This window comes from Castor canadensis, chromosome 11 (genome assembly GCF_047511655.1).
Source record: "Castor canadensis chromosome 11, mCasCan1.hap1v2, whole genome shotgun sequence".
NCBI classification, from domain to species: Eukaryota; Metazoa; Chordata; class Mammalia; order Rodentia; family Castoridae; genus Castor; species Castor canadensis.
In genome coordinates, this window is record NC_133396.1 from 33,650,073 (window position 1) to 33,660,857 (window position 10,785).

At 52.5% G+C, this 10,785-nt stretch overlaps 1 protein-coding gene across 2 annotated transcripts; it reads right to left on the reverse strand.

Moving 5' to 3' along the window:
• Positions 1-257: 257 nt before the first annotated feature.
• Mpo (myeloperoxidase) lies at positions 258-10,471 on the reverse strand. 2 transcript variants are annotated; one of them, XM_074048924.1, is made up of 14 exons: positions 10,375-10,471; positions 9,876-9,953; positions 9,636-9,729; positions 9,041-9,216; positions 8,682-8,805; positions 8,469-8,598; positions 8,177-8,383; positions 6,988-7,306; positions 5,070-5,230; positions 3,609-3,864; positions 2,993-3,163; positions 1,917-2,154; positions 1,027-1,238; positions 258-338 (listed from the first exon to the last, which is right to left on the reverse strand). In XM_074048924.1, exons 2-13 carry the CDS (start codon positions 9,949-9,951, stop codon positions 1,034-1,036), a joined length of 2,157 nt encoding a protein of 718 aa, XP_073905025.1. In that variant the 5' UTR covers positions 9,952-9,953; positions 10,375-10,471; the 3' UTR covers positions 258-338; positions 1,027-1,033. The 2 variants fall into 2 exon arrangements, with proteins under 2 accessions (XP_073905025.1, XP_073905024.1); XM_074048923.1 differs by lacking the exon at positions 10,375-10,471 and adding an exon at positions 10,042-10,170.
• Positions 10,472-10,785: the final 314 nt, after the last annotated feature.

The window sequence follows — 10,785 nt, forward strand, 5'->3', positions numbered from 1 at the left end:
GTGAGCACAGAGCAATGATCAAAACATCAAGACTTGGCGACCTCATTCTTGTTCTGCAGAGTGATAGGTGGGAGGTGAGGGTCTGCTCAGTGTGGCTGGGCCTGAGGCTTCTCAAAACTGACAGCCCTCCCTATATGGATTTGCCACAGGAGGATTCCTGCACAGAAATGCAGGTCCCTGAGGCACAGACTGCACTGGCTGCTGTTCAGGGCCCAGAGGGAGACTCCAGCCCCTTCACAGACATGGACACAACGAGATCCCCGTCAGTGGTGCTTTATATCAGGTACAAACAAATAGTACAAAAGGTACAGAGGCCCAAGTTCCTCTCCATCGGGTTCCTGTGAATAAGCAAGAGAACAAAATAAGGGAGAAATAGGGGAGCTGTGAGCTCAACCTAACTGGCCTAGACCCATATTGCAACAACACAGCCCACCTGCTAAAGGTTCATTTTTCCAGTGGCCACTGGCTCACCTCTGCTAACCAGGACACAGTCCTTCAGGATACAAATGGACTGCCTCTATGTTTCCCATACCTAGCACAGGGCCTGGCATATAGTAGTTACTTGATAAACAAAGAGTTAGAGGATGCAAATAGGTCCTCCAAAGAACCATAATCACTGTTACCTACACAGAGGAAAATAGGCTTAGGGGATTGAGTAATTTGTTCCAGGTCACTGAGTAGTAAAGCTGCGGAGCCAGAATGTGACCCCAGGCAGTCTGTCCCAGGCTGTGCTCCTCACCAATCTGTGTCTGCCTCCCATGTCCTTAAAACTTTCTCCTAAGCAGCAAGCCACACACTTGCATGAATGACACACCTGCACAGCCCGTGTTCACAGACAATATGTATATATGAAATGCTGATTTACATACATTGCACACACATACAAACATATATACACATGAATGAAGGTCCAATCACTTTTCTCAGCTGGCACACAGAACAGGGATGGGTTCCCCTAGGGAAGGAAGTTCCCTGTAGTTCCTTTTGTCCAGCCCAGGTATACCCCACACTGCAGTGTGCCCTTACCCAGCCTCTAGGCCTCTCTCCAGGATGCCAGGTCCAACGCAGGGAGAGAGCTGCAGCTGACAAAGTCCCGGGGGAATGAGTTGGACATGAAGATGTTGTTCTTGGACACAGTGGTGATGCCTGTGTTGTCACAGATGATGCGGGGTAAAGAGATCCTGGCCAGGGCCTGGCGCTGCTCCGTGCTGAACACACCTGCATTCTCCCACCAAAACCTGCACAGGGAGCACCAAGGACATTGTGTCTGAGTGTGTGCTGGGCTGGGAGAACATCACCTGACTTGAGGGGCCCCCTAGATGCAAAAGGACCACAGATGACTCCGCCCTGCAGTACAGAAGAGCTCCAAGCCCTTGGGTGGTCCCCTACCTACAGTGTAGAGTACAGCACAACTGCCTGGTTGCCTCCCTTGACCCAACCCAGCAGCTTCCAGGCACCACTCATGCTACAGCAGGAACCAAGGCCCACCCTGGCTCATGAACACTGAGTGTGGGAGAGCCTCGAGTATGGTGTACAATTTGTGTGTCCGTCCCCCCTGCAAAGGGACACCTTTTTCTCATATTTCCAAAGGTGAACACAAGCTAGACATGAGATGTCAGGACTATGATGAAATGATGCAAAGTTAAGTTGGAACTGTTCAGCAATGTTGACATCTCCATAGTGGCACAGAGAAACCCAGAGGAAGAAATAGTAAGAGTGGTACTTTTTCTGTCTTCCTTCACAACAAGCTTCAGGTACAAGGCACATCAGGGATGACCTGGAGCTTCCCCAGAACACAGCAGAAAATCACTGACCCTTTATAGCCCTTAATTCACAGGGGGAAATCAGCCCCGGGAGATGCAGGGACAGGCCCACAGTCACCCAGCAGGCCTGAGCAGTGTGCACCACCTCCTCACCGATCTCCATCCCGGAGCTTTCTGTACTGGGTGCCAATGAGGCAGGCAAGTAGTGGGCCCACACGGCCATTACGTTCCAGGGGCTCAGCCACACCACCCATCCAGATGTCAATGTTGTTGGGTGTGCCATATTGCGCCATCAGTTTCTGTGCCAAGTCCAGGTTCTTTAGCACTGAGCCCAATTCACCCACTGTGCTGGGCTGTGGGAGCCCACAGAAACGCCTCCAGGCATTGTACCCTGCATGGGGGAAGTGATAGGTGCCTATGAGTAGGTCCCTCTGCTGCAAGGTGGGGAGAGCCCTGGGGACAGCAGAGAAGATCCAAATGTATGCCATCAGCCAAGAAAACCCACCTTCTCAACACGGTAGGCCACAGACAAAAGGGAATCCTGAACTCCTGACTCATGCCAAAGAGGAGGGCTGGGCCTCTCTGAACCCCTCATTGTCTTTCCCTTGCTCACTGACCCTAAGGCAAACCCTAAATTGCCATAATTCCTGCCACATTCAAAAACAGGGACATTTCACATTCCCTAGAGCAACCCAAAGTGCCTGTCTCTGACCCAGGTGAGGTGAAGTGTCTCAGGGGCTCTACCACACGTGCCGCCCCATACCACAGGCTTTAGGGTTGGGCTGATCTGGGTCCAAGCTCCAGATCCATCACTGACTTGTCTAGAGCACCTAACCAGGTTCTGAATGTTTCCAAGCCTCAGTTTCCGCATCAGTAAAGTGGAGGTGATAATCTCTTCCCCTCAGCATTCATGAACAATGAGTCAGAATGAGATGATGGTGGAGATGGGTTTTCAGTCTGTGGGTTTCTGTTGTGAGGGTGCTGCTGCAGGTGGAGGGCTCCAGCAGGCAGAGAAGACAACAGAAGCTGCAAGTTGACCAGAGCGAACCAGGGAAAGGCAGGCCTGACCTCAGATGGCTTTGTGAGAGCAAAATGCTGGGGTTGGGGAAGCTTTGGGAAGCTAGGGCATTGGAGGGGGAGGATCCCTGAGTGGCAAGAGGAGCTATGGGCTGCCTAATAGCGGGGAGAGGCAGCTGAGGGTGACCGGGGAGGCTCCTGCACTGCCTCACCTGGGAGACCGTGGTCCCTGCTGCGCTGCATGTTCAGAGCAGGCAGGTCCAGCCCAATCCTCATGACCTGCTCAAACAACCGCTCCCGGAGCTCATCCACCACGATTTGGTTCTGGCGATTCAGCTTGGCAGGGGTGGCCATGAGGCCCCGGAGGATGGGGTCAATGCCACCTAAGGGCAAGAGGAACAAGGTTGGGGAGAAGGACCAACTTAATACCAGTATCAGACTGGAGTCAGAGCAAGTCCTAATGGGGTCAGGGAGATTGGAGAAGGTTGGGCATATGCAACATCAGTGCCCAGGTGGCCCCAAGTGAGCAGTCCTCATCAGGTATTGGCCTTAGGTGCACTTGAGTCTCAGAGGGCTATGCCATTCAGACTTGCCAGGTTGGGATTCTCCCAGCCTCTGGCCTTCTGGGTCACAGACAGTAATAACCCATAAGACAGAGCCATCTCTGCCTCACTCCTTATTCTAAGATCCAGAGCAGGTGCACCTAGTCTGGAGAGTCAGACTAGATCCCCAAAAAGAACAAGAAAGACCTCATCCTAGCTCTCTGAAGCTTATCCTGCCCCACCCTCAACTGCTAGCTCACTCTATTCTGGTCCAGGTTCCACTCACCTTCCAGCACTACCCTCCAGCTGGCAAAAAACACCTTGCTGAGTGGGACACGGGGGTTGGGCTCCATGGGCTGGTACTGATTGTTCAGGCGGAACATGAAGGGTTGGATGAGGGTGTGGCCATAACGGAAGGCATTGGTGAAGACATTGGCGATGCGCGGGTCCACCGAGTCGTTGTAAGCGCGATACTGGGGGAGGTACTTCCTCATGGCTGCTGGTCCCAGCACAAGGGGCAGGTAGTCTCGGTATGTGATGATCTAAAGAAGAGTTAGGTGGAACGGCTTCTCTATTCACTAGTGTAGAGGCTCTGCCTATTCTTGGCTTGGGGGATCCCTCCTATCCATCTATGGTCAGAAAACTGTCTCCTACAGTACTGGATGGGAACCTAAAGGAGTGGCCCTGAGGGCATACATAGAGCTCTATTGCTTGCTGGCTGTGTGACCTTGGGTTACTAATTAGCCTCTCTGAGCCTCAAATGTAAATTGAGAGTAATTATATTGCCCTCTGCCTTACAGGATTAAATAGAAAAATGATTTGTTAGTCATTAATGTCCCTTGAATTATTAATGAATCATTTCTCCCACTATTTTATAAACTCCTTGAGAGCCAGGGAATTTGAAATTAATTACTCACAGTGCCTAGCAAAAGCCTGACCCACAGTAGGGCTCAATACGGGTTTGAGGCAGGAGGGGAGGCAGGAAAGAATGAAGGCTGCTCTAGCATGATTTCCCACAGTGAAAAAGTTTCACTCTAGATTCTAGACTCTAGATCCTCTGAAGCTAAAATGAACCCCACTTGTGTTTTCAGTGCAAATCAAAAAGTCTTCCTTTGCACCTTCAATTCTCCCTTTCCAGAATCCAAGAGTGTGTGTGTGTGTGTGTGTGTGTGTGTGTGTGTGTGTGTGTGTGTGTGTTTATTTCTTGGGAAGAAAAGGGGGCCCTGGAATATCAAAAGTTGGAACTGAGGCTGGAGACTTGGCTCAAGTAGTAGAGCACCTGCCTAGCAAACATGAGGCCCTGAGTTCAAACCCTGGTACAGACAAAAAAAAAACTGTGAAAGAACCAGGATTTCTGCCCCAGGGAGGAATGAGGCTCAGAAAGTTAAGTGGGTGGTGACAAAACCCAAAAGAAGAAGTGAATGAATAATGTCACTCTTAGCTAAGAGTGACAATGAGATGGGGGAAGGAAGAAAACACTAAACAGCTGTTATGCACCAAACATGTGGACACCCCCTACAAACCCTCCCAACACCATTCCCAGACCTCCAGGAAAGAAGAAAGCCTAGGAAGGAGGGGAGGGAAGGTTAGTGGCATTTGTCAAGCGCTTTATATCTAACAGGAGGGTCCTTTAATCCTTACAGCAGCAAAGCCCAGGAAAGTTGGTCACTTGCCCAAGGTCACACAGCTAATATGCTGCAGAGACCCCTCTGGTTGCCAAGTCAACCCTACGCTCAAGACAGCCTACCTGGACCATGGCTCCCACAATCTTCCGGGCTTCCTGGTAGAGTCTCTCCCCATTCCACCTGGGGTTCAGGCGCTTGAGCTGTGTGGCCAGCCGGTTGTGTTCTCGAACAAAGAGGGTGTGCATGGAAGTGAGCTCAGGCATCTCACTGGAGCGGGTGTCCCCTGAGGAAAACAAAGTTACTGTCACTCATATGGCCTCTGTCCCAAGAAAGATTTGCTCCTTAGCAGCTCCCTCTCCAGTTAAGGCCAGAAATGTCTCCTACTCACTCTTGTCTCCACGAGTCTTTTCATGTCAGGCTTGGTTATACTGTAGGACCAACATTGATGACCCAGTCTGCCATAAGTCTTTGTCCCCTCCTTGGGAACACATGCCACTTTCCTATAACTGATACTGGGAGTTCCCTGAAGACAAGGTTCACGGTTTATGCCTCTTTATATTTTAAATACACATGCATGAAACATGGATCTCAGCACCATGCCTGGTACAAAGTGTAAGACCCAGAGACACTATCTATTTAGCATGCATGTTGGCATAACCTATTTCCATGTGCCCACATCAGATACGACCAATGATCACAGCAATCTTTCCTGCTAAGATTGACACAACCTCAGAATCCTTCTCAACACAGGACCCTAAAAAAAAATCACCATTTGAAGAGATGTCAGCCCCACCCTTACTATATGCTAGTCATCCAGCCTGCTGGTGCAAGGGGTTGGGGCATGGAGGGGTGTAGAGTCCATGACTGGGATTCTATGCAAGGAAACGATGCAAACCTCTTGATTTCCCTCCCTAGTCCTCCCCAAATCTTTCCTCAAAAAGGCCAGAAGGCAAGGGTCAGGGCCACTTTAGCAGGACACTGAGTTCAGCCCTCACTAACTGTAGAAAGGCAATTCTAGGAGGAAAGAACATTCTCTGAGAATAGCTTCTCCAACCCAAGAGCAGATGGAGCTTTTGTTGTGCCAAGGCTGGGACACGAGGTTGTCATTGTCAGACAGGGTGTCTGGCCGGAGGGCTCCATTGCCTCTCTAGCCCAGAAGAGGGCAGGCCTTTCCCTAGAAAACCCACATGGGAACTGACCTTGATTCTCCTCTCACAGGCTCAGGGACAAACCAAGAGAAAGAGAGGGGAGGGCGAGGAAAGAGCCTCCACCCACCACTGGGTTTACATTAAAATAACATGGGAAATTTTCAGGGCCTAGCTACCATCAGTGCCCCAGTCCTATCCTCAAACTGCCAGGTGTCCCCATTTGAAAACCCACCCTCTCTCTTTACAGGTAATCACAGTGTGCAGGAGGTGCTATTGCGCAGCCACACTGTCCACTAGAACTCTCTGGGATGATGACAGTGATCACTTCTGCACTGCCCAGTAGGGGAACCACTACCCCATGAGGCTACTGAGCATTTGATTTTTTTTGGCAGCACTGGAGTTTGAACTCAGGGCCCCACACTTGCTAAGCAGGTGCCTACTCAGCATTTGACATGTAACTAGTACAGCCAAGAAACTGAGCTTTTATTTAATTTAGCTTAAAATAATTAAAATTAAAATAACCACATATGGCTACTGGCTCCAGATTGAACAGTGTGGTGCCAGATGGTAGGAGCACCACATTGCTCTCTGCCCCTTTAGTTCCCTGCCCCTGGAGGACTCAGCTCTCTTTTCTTCCAGAGTCCAGAGAGGAAAGATGAGACAGAAAATGATGGACAGATATTCAGAGGCTCCTCAGCCATCCCTGTGTCTCCATTTTAGGTTGGGGAGATCAGGGTTTTTTGCCTTTCTATCTCCTCCAACTTGTCACCAAGGCAACAGGACTAACATGAAGTTGGGGAGGAAAGTGTCTCATAAAAAGCTGCTCATACACCAGCTCACTGTGGCTCCCACAGGGAACACCTTCTAAACCACCCCTAACCTCAGAGCTGACCTGCCAGGAAGCAGGGGATTTGCACAGAGCGGTTGGTGAGAAGACAGGGGTCATCATGCAGATTGTCAAAGGGCATCAGAGCCCTGCCATTGTCTTGGAAGCGGGTGTTGACAGCCAGCAGCCCCAGCTGGTTAGTCAGGTTGCGCAGCTTGGTGGCCACTTGGTCCTCACTGCCGTATACCCCGCTGGCATCCACAAAAGAAGTGAGCGCATTGATCTGGTTCCGGATAGTGATGTTGCTCCCAGTACAGGCCGGGCAGGAGCGGAAGAAGGGAATACAGTCACGTTGGTTCTTGATGCGGGGGTCATTAGGGGGGATCTAAGGCACAGAAAGAGGCTAGATTGACTCACAGTGAGCAGGAATGGCTCTTTCCTGCCCCTGGGAGGTCTGCCCCCTCAACCTGCAGGAAGGCCTCTCGAGTCCCTACCTAGACCTCTACCAACAGAGCACCTCTGAGGGTAATGACCATGACACTGAACTGGGAAGGCAGGAGGGTGAGGCTAGGGTAGGTATGGCCAGTCTTCTTCTTCTTTTTTTTTTTTTTTTTTTTTTTGGTGGTATTGGGGTTTGAACTCAAGGTTTCACACTTGCTAGGCAGGCGCTCTCCCAGCCCTTGGCCAGTCTTCTGACCCCTCCTCACTATACCCTTTTCTGATTTCTCCTCCATCCCCATTTCTCTGGATTTGGTCCCTCAGACTAAATTTGGTCTCCTTTCCCTCCCTCTCAACTCTCTCCTCTTCCCTCCCTACTCAGCGTGTGCCTCAACCTGACCACTCCGCAAACCACACCCCCAAGGCTCTCTGCTCTGTGTGACTTGGCGGTGGGGGAAGGTCCCTATTTGGGAGGAAATGGGACTGGGCACAGTGCTCCTACATTGGGCATGTGAGGGACATTGACAATGTCCTCATCCCAGTCTCACAAAGATCCAGTAATCTCACTACCTTCCCCAAGTCCAGTCAATAATAACTATTATTTTTCCTTGGCCTGGAAAAGGCAGTGAATAAAAAGGATGCCCTTGCTCACAGCTGTCTCTGAAGACAGTGACAGGTCGGAGCTGGCGACAGGCATTGACTCTGGACACAGGAGTCAAGGCTGGGGAGAAAACGTGGGCACAGAAGGAAGATGGCCACTTCCAGAAGCAATCTCCCTTCTCCACGCTGCAGGTAGTGGATGGGAAGAAGGAGGCACCTTGAGTGGAAAGCAAGGCGGCTGCTGCAGGCAACTGGTCTCGCAATTGAGGCCAGTGAGGAAGGAGGCCCGGGCGGCTGGCTCCGGGGTGAAGTCGAGGTCGTGATCGATGAACTGGCCCCACTGCATGAACATGAGCGAGCGCTCCTGGTCTGGAGTCAGCTGCTCGGTGGGGAAGCGCACGATGGCGTTGGAGACTGCACGAGCCTGCGGGACAAGGAGCGTCAGGGCTCGCCTGGGTCGCCGCGCCTCCTGCAGCTGGGCCTCGCCCCCTCTGCACGCTGGTGCTCACCAGGGGCACAGGAAAGCCGCCGCGTTTGACACCGGGCGTCCAACCATAGGGCAGTGAGAAGCCGTCTTCGTACTCCGCAGGCAGCCAGCGCGCAAAGGCGCGGTTGGAGGCCCCCAGGGTGGGGCTGCGTCTGCAGGGACAGTATCAGGAGCTGACACTAGGTGGAGCCCCGGACCTGACCCGCCTCCCTGAGCCTCCACGCTGGGCCCGCACCTGTTGTTGCAATGCCCAGTGATGGTGCGGTACTTGTCTTGCTCAGGGCACGTAACCCCCACGTCCTGGTAGGCGCAGCCACTTGACTTGAACAGCAGATTTAGCTGAGCAGGTGTCAGCACATCTGCGAGAGGGAAGGGAGTGTGGGAGCCGAGCTCTCCTCTCCCCGTTTTCTACCCTTGGCAACCGAAGCTGAAGGGGTGGAGGAGGGACCCCGCAGGCTGAGAAGTGGAAGGGATGCTAGGATGCCTCTGAAACTCCTTAGAGGGAGGAGTTGGGGAGATCACTGGGACATGTCTGGGGCCACTAGGAGGAGTCCTTAGTGGAACAGGGGCCTGGAGTGGAAGGGGCTACAGTACCAGTGACATTGAAAGGCCTAGGCCACAGGATCTGCAACTTCGTTTTGAGTAGGTCTAGGGCCACGTGCAGATAGTCTGCGGCCCTCACAGCTGTCCTGGTGGCTGCCACGGGCTGCTTGAAGTAAGATAGAAGTTCCATGGGGCTGGCCGAGCCACTTCGAAGCTGCTGCTTGATGCTGCTCGGAAAAGGAAGGACCAGAGACACTCAGCAGGGTGCCAGCCCAGGGTTGGACAAGAAGGACGATGTAGACAGACCCACGGACCTGAAGGTTTCTTCTTATAAAAAGGATTTGGAGGACTGAGGGCATTGCTCAAGTGGTAGAGTACTTGCCTAGCAAGTGCAACACCCTGAGTTCAAATCCTGATAGGCCAAAAAAAAAGAAAAGGTATGGACCTAGGTGTTGAGACAGAAGCAAGGCCACACAAAGGATAGCTTTGAAGATACTGTTACACCCAGAGATGCAAGGACAGACAGACATAGGGTCCAGCTCCTTCATGGGCCCCCACCTTCCTCCACAAACTCCCCACTGCCTACTCCTTCTCAGAAAGGCCTGGGCAGCTTTCCCCAGGGCTGGCCAGTGTCTGGCACCCTCACCTTTCCCGTCGCTCCTTGTAGGCTTTGTCCACTAGCCGCTTGGCCTCCTCCATGCAGGTCAGCACCATCGAGGTCTCCACCTCCTCCAGGACAGCTACCCAGAGCAGGAATCATGAGGTCAGGAATGAGTCCAAAGCCCTTAATTGGGCTCCAGAACCAGAGGGGCACTGAGAAGGAGTCCTTGGATGCAGAAACAAACACCCCAGCACACCCCCTGTCCCCTTCTTTATAAACTGTTACCTGGAGTGGCACTGTCAGAGGACTGGGGAATGACCAGGGGGGGCAGGAGCCCTGCTAGGACCAGGAGCAGCTTCATCTCTGCGATGAGACCCCAGCCCAAAAAGCGCCCTGAGCATTTGGGAAAAGAGAATATCCCATCACCCCCTCCCCAAGTCTCCTACTCCACCTTCACACCCAGCCTCATCTCAAAGTCCTGGTCTCTGAGCAAAGCCGGGCCTCTGTGAGGGAGGGGTCCACAGCACCCCCCACCAACTATAGCACTAGCCCCCGAGGACCTCAACTCCACAGCTCACCTGACATTGGCAACTCCTCTCACTGAATCTGAGCTTTTACGTGCTCTAAGCTGGGGGCGGGGTCAGGCAGAGGGAGGGCTCTCTCCAGACTGAATTTCCCCCCCCCCACTGGGGTTGGGGTGCATGAAGAGGGGCTCCTGAAATGGAGGAGAGGGGCAAAAAAGGTGCCAGAGTACTCCCCAAACTTTTGAGCATAGCACTCTTACCCCAGGGTCTCACGCCCAGGCCAGAGCTGTGTCTAGATGGTACAGATGATCCCTCAAAATTCTGATTAAACTGGGTATCCAGGATCCCTTTGAAAGAAACAAAAGTCAGGAACCAACAGCTAAGGAATTATGGGGAATAGAGTGGCCTCAGTGGAGAAGGAGGGAGTATGTGAAGGGGAAATACAGAGTGATGCTGACCCAAGGGGCCTCAAGGCCACCCCCATCCCAACAGTCACCTTGCCCCTGTGGCCAACCCTGATGGGCAGCCTCCAGGGCTGCCACAGGGACAGGAAATCTGGCTGGAGACCGTTGGGCTTCACAGGAAGGAGGACCCTGGGGACTATAGACTAAGAACCAAGGTAATTTCCTCTGTCCCTCCCCCTGTTCGTTTCTTCTTGGTTTATGGTAGGG

What these genes read in the sequence shown, in the direction of transcription:
- Mpo (XM_074048924.1), bottom strand. Translation starts at nt 9,951, where the DNA reads ATGAAGCTGCTCCTGGTCCTAGCAGGGCTCCTGCCCCCCCTGGTCATT. An exon ending in CGCCTTGCTTTCCACTCAAG is followed by an intron (nt 7,307 to 8,176) that starts GTGCCTCCTTCT and finishes TCTGTGCCTTAG; the next exon opens with ATCCCCCCTAATGACCCCCG. An exon ending in CTGGAGGGTAGTGCTGGAAG is followed by an intron (nt 3,164 to 3,608) that starts GTGAGTGGAACC and finishes TCTTGCCCTTAG; the next exon opens with GTGGCATTGACCCCATCCTC.